At 36.5% G+C, this 13,018-nt stretch overlaps 1 protein-coding gene across 1 annotated transcript in view; it reads right to left on the bottom strand.

The window, feature by feature from the left end:
• The window catches only part of DYRK1A (dual specificity tyrosine phosphorylation regulated kinase 1A), a 77,013-nt gene that overhangs the window by 41,321 nt on the left and 22,674 nt on the right, over positions 1–13,018 (bottom strand). The window contains exon 2 of the mRNA XM_088539357.1: positions 9,255–9,333. Within this exon, the coding sequence (XP_088395483.1) occupies positions 9,255–9,264 (10 nt within the window). The 5' untranslated portion in view covers positions 9,265–9,333. The remainder of the gene's footprint in view (positions 1–9,254; positions 9,334–13,018) is intronic.

Genomic DNA, 13,018 nt, shown 5'->3' on the forward strand with positions numbered 1-13,018 from the left:
AGTAGTTGTGATGAGGATCCAGGAGCGAAGATACACATGCAGAGATCTTCACAGGCCAGTCTGAATCAGAAGATCACCTTAAAATTTTCAATTATTTATTTTACAAAAATCATCCGTAATGTATATATCAAATAATGTATAATGCATATATATATATAATGCATATATCATCTATATCAGTACTATGATCAGAGTTTGCCTCCAACATTTCAGCATTCCATCCAATTTCTGAATTTTGAAGAAAATGACATGTACATTCAGCTTAAAAAAAATACTGGCATTTGTACAATGTCCTCTGAGATTTATCAATAGAAATACATTCCATATGGTGGTTTGAGTGTATACATCACTTCATTCAAACAAGTCTCCAATTATAAATCAACTCCAACTCACCATTATAAACCATCTACTCTTTTGACTGTAGAAGACAAATGTGTAAATTAAGAAGCAGGAATAAGCTGAATAATAGTTTTTAAAAAAATTAAAGAATTAATAAAAAGCCTGCTTAAAGCATTCAACATAAAAATGTAGGAATCTATCCAAAATAAAGTTGTAAATGAAAATGTAATAGAGAGCCATTGTTTTTCACAGATATTTTGATAGACTTTAGCAAGTGCAGTGTTCTGGAGGGTGAAATCATCCTTTCATTCCAAGCTAGCACAAAGCAAAATTGAACATTTAATGGAAGGTAAACAAATATTTTTACAAAGTTTTGCCTTTTTTTTTTTTAATAATGCTGATCTAATACATGTAGGTCAGTATGCCATAAATACATAAGATAACAATATTCTTCCCTGTGATCCATCTCAAGGAGAAGGATCTGACCAACCATGGAGAGCCATTACAGGTGAAATCATACATACTTTTACTAATACAGAAAATCTTGCAGTCTCAGTTCAGTCCATCTAGAACATGGATGGCCACAGAAAATAGATTGAAAGTCCTAATGCAGACAAGCTAGCATTAAAAAAATAAAGTAGTTTCATTCACCCCACTTCTCAGCCTTCTGTAATTGCTGATGTCTGTACAGGGAGCTTCAAGTATTGGCAGAAACATTCATTCCTCAGGAACAGTGAGAAAGCCCCAAAGCTGCAGACAATAATCACACTATTATAACGCTTCCTTTTTCATCCAGCGCCTTATTGTCTGCTTAACCTTAAACTTAAAGCATCACTTGCACTCACAAACCAGGTAAGAATGGTATCACCTTGTTGAATGAGCTACTTCTTCAAACACGATCCTTTGTCGTGAATCCTGGCACAGTACAGGTATGGGTCCTTCCTCAGAATACTTCAGAGGCAGTGGAAACAAGTTCATTGCAAGATACTTATCCCAAATAGGCAAAATGTATAATACTAAAATTCCCTGAGAAGCTAATGAAGTGTTTTGAGACAATGTAACACCGCTGCAAAGCACACCAAACTCTAGGTTAGATTATCTCTTCACACACAAGAGAAATAGGTGTAAGTTCAATTAAAAAAAAAATCAAGATAAAAACAGAAAAGTGTCACATCATAAGAAACCAAGATAAGAACAGCTGGGCTTAAATAAAATGCTCAAATCCAGAAGATCAGGAAATCAGGAATACATGAAAAAAGTTATGCAGCTGGAAGAACTAGAACTAACTAGCACAAGTATATCTTAAAAAACGGAGGATACAAGTATGGCATTAAAGGACCCTTAGTAACTAATTTGTTAAAGAAACACAGGCACCGAAAGATTACGGCAAAATATTGTTCAGGTTGATCAATATAATTTTTGATATAAATTACTCACTAATGTCACTGGCAGGATAAATGAAAGATCAAAAGTGAAAATTTAAGGCCTACCATCTTTATTAAAGCAAATGATTGCTTAATGTAACAAAGATGCTGTGATTTTTCCAGTCATTAATCTAATGGTTGTCCATGACAGTTTATTATCAAATACATATTTTTGAGAAGAGAATGCTAAGATAAAAAAACCTGAGAACTAGAGCTTTCTCATTTTCAAGGTATTTTTCAAACTGTAACTCTGTTTTTTAGTACAGAAAATTTTAAGTAGACTCACTTAGATTATGACTGAGTTCTATCTAATGACATAGAAGGCCTGCCAAGTGCTTCCTTAAGGTTTTTCATGGAAATATCCAAGCTAATAGACATGGAGAGTTGACTGTGTATTAGGACACAGAAATCATACTAAAACCTGGTGAGAGGCACACTTACTCCTTCAGACATACCTAACGAAAACAATCAAGTTCTAGCACATCCCATGCTGTTTGGACAAGCTAATAACCTATACCAGCTTGGCATACCAGTTAGGCACCAGTGAGCATTTCGCCACTGTCTGGAACAACACTGAATATAAAGGCCTTAATAGCTCCGTATACCAAGGGATAAACTGAACTGAACTGGAAACAGCAGGCTAACTACGCACAAATACCAGTTTTTAAGGTGGCAAAATGTCAATTGCAGCAAGGTTTATGAACGTGTTCTTGCAGCTCACCCAATAAAATATTATCAGAGCCATCTCTATTAACTACTAAGAGGTACTAAGGACTGCTTCTTCAGAGATCCATCCTAAGACTTCTCTGTGTGTCTTAAAAATTTCCGAAGACTGTAACTGTTTAGCTGACTGCATAATTTATAAATAGGATGTCCCCTGCAATCTTTTATTCCCCATAATTATGGGTTCTATGTGGAATGAGATATGGAATTACTTAACTGCATGGTCAAATTAAGTCGCTATTAGGTTTATCTAGTTTTAGGGCTAAGTGAAGCAGGTGAAGCAGACGAATTGAGGACACACTGTCTCTGCAGGCAGCAAATCCACACAGCACTATTGCCGTGTGCAGGTATCAAGAAAATACTTGCCGCCTAGGATGGAGTTAGGGAATGCAGGACCTTCAAATGAGATTCTTTGAAAGCTGCAAAGGGCAAGCGCCTCTATCAGTGTTGCCCAGGGCTGAGTCCTGGGAAAGAAGCCCCCCTGGGTATAAACAAATGCATGTGGCTAAGAGTCACTTTGGAGCGCGTCCCTGCTCCCAACCTGACCCCCAAAGCTCCCACCCAGGATGACTGAGAAGAAGAAGCCTGGTTCTACTGCTGCACAGGGTCACGTGTGAGACACATATGCTCGCAGTGGCAAACGCTCAGCCAGAAAGGCCAACACACACAGCACAAAGCCACACCAACATTAACTGCTCTAAATGCAGTCTGGCCACCCCACTGCAGTGCCACCCAGGAGAATCTTTACTTTTCACTTGCACACCCCATACCCTGACACCAGAAGTACTTTCTCATTAATGCTCTTCACCTGACTTTAAGGACAATAGACAGACTTTTTATCTGTAGCATCATGGGTTCATTAGAGACCTCAGACTTTCCCAATGGCCCAACTAGTAATTCTGCAGAAAAAAAACATATTATTAGAGATTTAAAAAGTGCTTATAATAATCGCAATCTGAATTTGATTTTTGTTCAGAAGTGAATTTGCGCAAGTCTAAATGAGTCACCATACTCAGAAAGAGGAAAGGGAAATCAATTCTACCCTCACAGTACTGCTGCTGAGGCAGCAGAGAAAGGTGCCCTTAGTACTTTGTTGAAAGTTATCTCAAAAAAGGTATTTAAGAACATATATCTACGTGTAGCTTTGTGATCCCTTCATGTGAAGCATCACTCAGTGAAGCAACTTTCAGAAGAGCAAACTTCTGCTAACTCTGCCCTGTGCTGCACCGGCCACATTGCACTCCCACTAACAGCGCAGAGGGACACTTGTTCACCAGGGCAGGAGCTCTGCTCTTTTCCATCCGTCTGCTGTTCCTCTTGAGGAAACCAATTGCTCTTGATACTCCCTCTGACACCCCTGTGAGCTCCACGGAGCTATCCTAGGACCCCTGCTCCTAACACACAGCCTCAGAAACAGTATTTCATGTTTGTTGTCTAACAGAAATGAAGTCTTGCAGAGAGGAAGAAATGCTAGGCAACTGCTAACATGACTTTCTATGGGAATCCAAACCTCTCCAAGTTGCTCTCCCTAGGAGGAAGTAAATTAAGGGAAAATAGAAGCCTCAGATGCTACAGTTTGTTTCCAAGTAAGAAAACTAGTTTCTATCAGTCCATGCCAAAACCCACACATAGAATTTTTTTTTGATCACTTTTTTCCCCTCAGCCTTACATGAGGACTGAGGCTGAAAAACTAAATCCTCAGTACCACAGATACCAAGCAAATTTGGAGGAGGGAAAAAAAAACCCACCACACAAAAAACACCTCTTTTTAAATAGGCAACTTCTTTTTAAATATGGATGCAGAAATCTAACTTTAGCTGCCCAGGTTTTCACATTTCTGATCTTAGACACAGAAAGTAGAGCATTAATCTAGTCTCTTGACTTCAAGGTTATCATTCATTGAGGTCAATGACTCCATCTCTGAAAAGCAGAACTTCCTCCCACTTTCCCTATGATAACTATTGCCCTTCAACAAGCAACTGTGTGCAACTCATTTCTGACTGCTTGCTGGCCACAGCTGACAAGAACTAACAGTCAGGAGGATGATAGCAACACCTCCTGCAAGGAAGTGATCTACGGAAGAGCAGTTAACCCCCAAAGCACTCTTATTCACCCAAAGTGCTCACCTGCCATCTATTTTTAAAACTAATACTGCTAATGAGCTCCTCTTCTACTTGAGGCAAGTTATTTTCTTGGCATCTCCCTTTTAGGGGGATGAAATGAAAGCATCTGCCCCATTAAGACCTGCATACCAAACAAAAACTGTTTTAGTTGCATGACCAAAGATGGGGGGGGGGGGGGGGGGGGGAACTGACAGACAGAATCGATCCAATTGGAACAAAAGCCACCAAAGAGAAAAGCAGAATCAGCTCCTACCAGCCTCAGTACAGAATCATGGGCCATATGTCTGCTCCTTTTTAACTAGTTCTGATGTTATGCCAACAGCACATATATTTCCCAAGAGACTCTAGGTATGCAGTTACTTAAGTGGAACTATAGATACCGTATCTATATTCACCATTTCAACATGATAAAATTACAGGTGAGTGATATAAAGGGGATTCCCAAGCAAGTTTTTGGAATTTCCTGTTAAAAGTTGATGTAGCTCTAAACAGACTACCATGGAGGCAGAACTGGTAAAACATAGAACGAACCTATTTCGAAACACAGAGCAGCAATATTGGACACATTCGTTTTCAGGCTACAGAACAGGAATCGTTTTACAACCAGTGTCATACCTAAAAACACTATAGGTCCAAAATGATGAGAGATGAAAATATTGTGATTATTTGAAGCATGGTCCAATTCATTTTTTTCCACTCGTATGTAAAAACTGACATCTAAATATTTGCAAGACAATATAAATCCAGACCAATCTAAGAACTTCCCCAAAGTCTCTGCCTGCATTTCTTAAATCTTAATAAGCAATGCAGTTGACAAAAGAAATAGCAAGTATCTATGGAAATATTTATTGTATTATTGCACCTGTAAAAATGCTTTTAAGTAGCACTGGAATTACTTTTTTTTTTTCCTCCCCTCTCCCAAATATGAACGTGTTTTCTAAAAGTTAAGAGCAGTATAATCACTTCAAATATTCTTCAAACTTGAAAATGTTTTTCCACTTGCTTGATCCTTAACATTTAAGCATTGATCAGTCCCCATCTCTGGTACATTCAAAACATTTAGTATTAACGACATACCCCAAACAATGTTGTTCAGTAGTCTTGTGGGAGATCTAAATTAGGAAAACATATTTGCTGTGTTTTAATGCTAAGTGTATCATAATTAAATACTTCACAACATGTAGCCTTTCTCCATCCCCCCCCCTTCTTTTCTACTTTTAAAAACAACATTTCTCCAACAACTACTGTTACTAGATAATCTGAGAGGATCTGCATGTGGTGTGAAGAAACAGATTCCTTTGCGACTTGTACTCTTAGATCAACAATGGTCCCTTCTGAATACTCAAATGAGATGCAAGCCCCTTTCTTACAAAGGTCAAGGAAAGGTTAAAAAAAGCCAAAGTCAACTAGAAAAATCAAAGTCAAAACCAGAAAGCTTTTCATTCTAAAAACAAATCCTTTTTTTTTTTTTTTATAGTGTAGGCTGCATAAAAAGGAAAAAAAAATACAAAAAGGAAAAAAAAAACCCCACAGTTCGACTCTGCCTAACAAGATGACAAGATGTATTTGCTTTTAAAAGATGAACTGAACCTTCAGCCACAAGCCCAGTCCTTGTAAATACACAACATAATCACAAATTTGATGTTGTGGCACCACAAAGTGAACAGTAGTTATTAGGATTATCAACATATTAATAATAACCACCACTGTAGCGGTAATAGCATAGGCACTTAACAGTTCCTTCCTTCCAGGAAATGTTCTGGAGAGACAGATTTTCAAAGTATAAGGAAATTTAAAAAAAAATTAAAAAAAAAAAAACACCCTGAATGTGACTTCTTTTTATCACAAATCATGTTCTAAGGGATGAATGTTGTTATCGTAACAAGCATTTGTAATGCAAAAGCGTCTCCGAAATATCAGTTCAGCTTTTCCTATAGCAATCTAAACCCCAGTCTTGTTTCTGCAGGCTATTTCACAACTAAGTCTTTTAACTTATAAAATCCACAAGTTAAGCAGAATGACAAACGAACCAAACAAAAAAACTCTTGAAAGTCTTTCAATACTTCAACAATAAATTAGAGTGCTTCTCTCTATGTGCTTCATATATCGCAGGTGCTCAGAACAGAGCAATCTTTCTCTCTTCTGTGGCCATAAGCACACCATCACCTTTAAAAGAAATGACTCAAGAAACTCAGAGTGGTGGTTGAGAAGGGAGTCATGATTACTGGACCATCCACATCCATGCATAAAAACCTGCTGAAAAAACTAGAAATTTTATCTTGCACCACTCCAAAACAGAAAGGTCAGACATTCTCCAAATGTACCTTCCTATTCAGTTCAATCAGAAAGCAAGATTCAGTACCATCATTTCTTTGTATTTTCACTTTGTTTTTTCTTTAAAACAGCATGTCTTAATACATTTCTGTATTTTCGGCTTAGGCACTGATCTAAAATTCAAGTATTCCACGACAGAGAATGCGAAAAAGGTCCTTCCTGCAGAGGAGTGATCTCCCTAGGTATGCCCTGGTTAATTTTAGGGCTTCAGAGATTAACCAGTGCCCGTTATAACATACCATTTATTTACACCATACAAGCTCATGGTCTTTAACCAAGGTAGCCTAGACATAGTCATGCACCTCTGAAACCCTAGATCATCCTAGGAAGCCAAGACAGAAACCTGTCCTTATTGCAAGTGCAAAAGGATCATTCTCAACAACCCAGAGCCTTTCAATTTCTGTACTGAGCTCTAACCAGTTACTTGAGACAAGCATCAAAGTCATTTTACCCTTGCTGAACTATTACTGCATTCAAGAATAATCAAGAGAATATTTATTTTTTAAAGAAAGATGCCATATTTTTTTCATTTTAAGGCCTGCAAATCATGTTTATTCTCACAAGCTTCACATACTAATACTGGCTTTTCTAAAAAACACAAAACTAATACGAATGTCTAATGTACAACTTACATGACATGTCAACAGTCTAAAAATCTCTGTTGAGGTACCACTGTTTTTATTGTGTTTTTAATATGACACTTCTAAATAAGACTTTCAGCTTTAAAAGATAGTATTTTAAAATCCTACGTTCCAAAATCTTGTATACATTTTTATAATTTAAAGTCAAAATTCTGTAAGCTGCTCATCATCATCAGGAACGGAGCAAAACTGAAAGTGCTGAAGTTTTTCTTTAAAATAATTTAACGCATAGAAATATTAACCCTAATTCTCTCAAAGAATATAAGGCACATAAGGTAGTATTTAATAAAGTTCTCTCTCTTTTCTATTTCCGGGTGAATACTTTTAAACTATTTTCTCAGTATTTAATGTAAGTTATATTTTAATCAACACTACAATTAACAAATGACCTACAATCCAATCAATTGCTATGAATGCCTGCTAGACAGAGCTCCACAAATTATGGGACATAACAGATTTGATTTTAAGGCTTTAAATGCTATTCCTCCAGATATCTATTTTTTAAAAGTGTAAACTTCTTTTCCTTTCTCTTCTCCTTCCCCCTCCTTCATTTTATAATCAGTTAGGTCCAGCTCTGAGTTATCAATGTGTAACTTTCCAAACATTTAAGCACATGAACAAATGCTTACTTTTACAGAATTAAATATCCATTTACAGCATCTTGGCCTTAATCCAACCTGCTCCATGTAAATACACCCTGTAAAGCTGTTTATGCATGAACAGCTGATGCAACTGAAGACTGTCAATCAGGAGATGATCTGCATGCCTATGTAAATCTATCTAGCGCTTTTTTTTTTTCAGCCCCAAGTATTCATGAGTTTTAAAGCAGAACAATAAAATGAAAGACTGTGTTATTACCTGTATTTCACCGTTACATGTCATAAAAAATAAGCAATGGATAGTGCTGTGACTGAAATAATGGCACATGACTTTTAAGAACCACCTCATTTCTATGTACAAACTAACATCTCGTCTACTTCTGCTGCTGATGGTTTTCGGGTCAAATTACTAAACATATTTCAAATACAACAGTATCACTCAAAATAAATTACTTGGCAAGTACGCTTCATGCTTACAGAATTTTCTTCAGCGAAAATGGCAGAACTTTCCAAAGTATCAATTTTAAGAACGGCTAGCATGTGTGAAGCTGACAGACCTTGACAGCTCTTGTGAAACCTCTGCTATAGCTGGGCACAAGGATGCGAGTAGGTATAATGAACTCTTAGCCATTTTTTGGTACACACTTTTTCAGGCAGATCTGTACCAGTTCTTTTAAAAGAAAGTTAAAAGAAAGATTGAAATAGTATATTATGAAACAGATGACATACACTTCCTTTTAAGTGGACTGAAATTAAAAGGGGGTAATAATAAACCAAAAAAAAGAGTAAAACTAGTGCACTTCACATCTTTAAAATAACACATTTCTTTTGCAAAAAAACTTTGGAAATAAAACATTTCCATTTTGAAAAGCCATTTTCTTCCTGGCAAACTGTGAAACTCTTTCAAGGGCAAAGGAATACTTCATAATTCCGTAGGTTTTAAAATATTCAACTAAGATTGGAATTATACAATATTGGGGATACAGAAAGAGTTTAAAAGAAAAGTAGAATGGGATAAAATAGATCGGAATCACCAGAGATCCTTCTAAGAACAGTAGAAAACAGCATTACCTGTATGCATCGTCTTCTTTCAAGTCTCATATCATCCTGTGGGGGTGTGGGGGCAAGGAGAGTCCAACAGGAAACCACACTTTAAAAAGAAGAAAAAAGAAGTATTAGTATAAATACAAATTAATAAGATACATATAAGATTGTAAACTTCCACTCTTCAGGGTTTACATAGCATGTAACACAACCTATCCACCAGGCACACCCACAAAACTCAATCCTCTCTAAAGGAATGAAGATGTTTCAACACAAAATCAAGTTTTCCAACAGTAAAAGCAGAGATGGAGTGTCAAAATTTCCGGAATTAATTTCACTTTCTACCTGTCATTCAACATTTCTGAAAATTCAGGTCATCTGAAAATGCCTTCCTTAGTCCCGCAAAATTGACTTTAATAGTTACCATCTTTGTAAAGCCCTTAAATATCTCTGTATTTTTTCAGAAACAGAAAGTAGTATTTATAAAACAAGAATAAACTTCTGTCAATTTTTTGAATCTGCAAACCAAGTACAGAAACATTAATGCTCCCAAGTCCATAATGTATGAGTCCATTTTTTCCTGTATCTCACATAAAACTCAATTTAGGTTCATGATGCACTGGATCACATATGCTCAAAACAGTAAATTTATAACTTCCTACAGATGAACAGATTGAAAAAGGTGAGTACTTCACACAGAAATCTTGAACAGAAGCTATAAAGAACTGCAATATTTCGGGAAAAAAGTAACAAAACTAACCAAACACTGAACAAAGTTTTTTCAGTGATTTGCTTCTCACATGTTTTCTAATGAAATACCATTGGTATTTGACAAAATATCAAAAATATCAAAACAATTATGGGCTGAAAGATTTAGAGAACTTTCCAGCCCACTGCTGTGTCAAACTGAGCACAACTCTAGCAAAATATAGTCAAGCGTTGTGGGCAACAGAGTGCAAATTCCCTTTATTCTCCTCCAGGTGGGAAAGGAAACAAAAACCTCTTGACAAAAGGGTACTGTCCAAGAAACAGAGAATTCCAGACTGTAGCTACAGAATAGCTTCAAGTCACATTTGCTGATTATATCATAGTAGTAAAGCAACTTCAGACACATGGGAAGCTATGCTTTCTGCTGACAGTAAATGAGTCTAGAATATCTTAAAAGACTATTTAAACATGAACTCCACAGAGATACCCATCTTGCAAAGGATTCACAAAGAAAACAAATATATGGGAGAAAGCAAACCAGAAGGGTATAACACATAGACCTGAATTATTTTAGAACTGAAAAGACTCACTTAGCAACATGAAGTCAGGGAAGAGGCCCTGATATAATGCAAAAAGCAAGGAATCAATACACACTTCATAGCGATCCAATACGATCACATGTCCATGTATTTCTTGAAGCCTCTTAAGACTTTCTGACCCCCTTCCCGTTTCTGAAAACCTAGCGGACTACTAAGAAGTGTGGAATTAAGGTCAGGAGGCAGGTGTCCAAGGCAGGACTGTATCCTAAACAATCCACCACACAGAAAGTCATCTACAACAAGAATAGAGAACAAAGGCGATGAGTCCTTGGAATGACATCAATATCACAAACCGTCAGCATAAAAATACTGGGATGGATTAAGAAAAAATGCTAACAGTTTAAACTTTTTTCTATTTTTTTTAATAGACACAAGCGAATCCCATGTGATTGCTGCAAGAGCAACACATGAAACTTGATAGCTGAGTGTCTTCTACTGTGCCTGGGCACTGCCAAGTTCTGAGAGCCAAGAGTCCCTCTCAGAGCCCACGCAAGGGCTTCCTGCTTCAGATAATAAAGCCATGACCACAGGAGTCAAGAATAAATCTCTCTTGCCACACAACTTGCAGGATCATTATTGCACCAAATGCATCTCCCCAGCAGTTACATTTATTAGGCTTCAGGAACCCAGTCAGATCTACTCACTGAAACAGAAGGGAATTGGAAATAAGTTCAGGGAGGAAGAGATGACAAGAAAAGTGCTTAAGAGCAAATTACTGAAAGTGGTATAACAAACTAAAGGATAAAAGGTCTTTCATTTAAAATAAAGCACTCCTTACAAAACAGTTGTGTATGAAGCTACCATGCTAAAGCTTTATTTCAAGCTCTCATTTCCTATTTTAATTACTTCTGCTTTTTACTCTTCCTTTTCCTATTCACACAAGGCTCCTATGATTTATTTAGAACACAGATGATGGGATTAGCTACCTATGAAAAAAACGATAGCTTGCTAGCCTCTCCGAGTACCAATGTTTTATTGCACATTGTTCCTCAACAGTATCCCCTCCTTCCTTCAAAACATTCAATACCCAACTTGTATCTATTTGTCATTGGGTTTTGCTGCAAACCAACAGTTGGTTTCAGGGCAGTTACACATATTAAAACTTAAAAATTCAAGTACCGAAAAACACACAACTACTGAGATCTCTCTGAAGAGGTTTCAATAACTTCTTCTATTCTCTTTTTGGTGCATGCTTAGATGTCAAATTAGACCATGAGTTTTGGCAAACAGGGACAATTTTATTATATATGAATGCAACAGAAAGCCAGTTCAGCTGGAACTTGAAACAGTAAAACTCTAACAGTAACTTGTAACAGTAATTTCATAAACCTAAAAATGTAAGTAAGCCATATAACACATTGAATATTTAGATAATATAATAAATATAAATGTAAAGCATCTAGCATGAAGATTGTTTCTGATGCTGCTTGCTGCATCCAAGGAAAGTATGCAAAGTGAGGGTAACTGCCACCAATAGCTTTAAAGAAAAGCCATGTTTTCCTGACAATTATTGCTTTTGTTTATGCATCAAACATTTGGTCCATGATAAATTTAATTAAGAGTTTTCAGAGTATCAACTGTAGCATGTCCAAGAGTTTTTTTAAAAAAAAGTCTAGTGGGAAGAATTTTTTTAAATTTTTTACATTTTGCTACTTAACATACTTCGTATAGATCAATTTTCTTTATTCAATATCATTATGTTACAGGAATCGATATGGCTTCATTAATAAAACCTGAAAGACTGTGTAAACTAACAACAGGCAGCTTCTGGAAGTTCCTTTTTCCTTTGTGGAAAAGTTATTTTGTAAACTTCTATAGCACTACTCATGAAAGAACAGAAAAATCCCTGGCGGTCTCATGACTACACACGCTGTTGTCAGAGATGAACATAATTCAGGTCACTGGCCTTTGGTAAATGTAGGCCTGTTGCTAACAACAGAATACAGAAATGCTTACTTGGAAGCAAAAATATTTATTAGGAAAATTATCCTGTTCTCTATTAAATTAGGATGCTTCACATACTGGATTATAATGGAACAAGACATATATACAACTTTACAATAACCATTTCTTATGCTTTTGCTATTCCGCATCTCAACAGTCTACTCTCGAAACTACATGTGGACAACAAATGACATTGCTTGACAGAAGAAACAAGTGTATTGTTTTTTGTTTGTTTTTTTTTAAAAAAAAGAAGGCAAAGAAGGCATAAGTAAATTTGAAGTACAGACAATATTCCAGGAATTTCTAACGTAAAATAAAAATGAGTTCAACAGGGTAGTAGCTGTGTTGTCAACTTCTAGCACTGATTTCCAGAGACACAACCGAGGAATTCCAGGATCACTGTCATGGCACTTAGCACGTACATTATATTTTGTTACCATGTAAAATCCTATGTCTTTAGATATTCAAGTTAACATGCATCAGGCCAAAAAATGAAATCTGTGAAATTATAGTAGCAGAAGGAAAGCTATGATAGTAGAT

This window comes from Tinamus guttatus, unplaced genomic scaffold, assembly GCF_059628265.1.
Source record: "Tinamus guttatus ecotype Peru unplaced genomic scaffold, ASM5962826v1 Tinamus_guttatus_pri_ptg001602l, whole genome shotgun sequence".
In the NCBI taxonomy this organism is placed as follows: Eukaryota; Metazoa; Chordata; class Aves; order Tinamiformes; family Tinamidae; genus Tinamus; species Tinamus guttatus.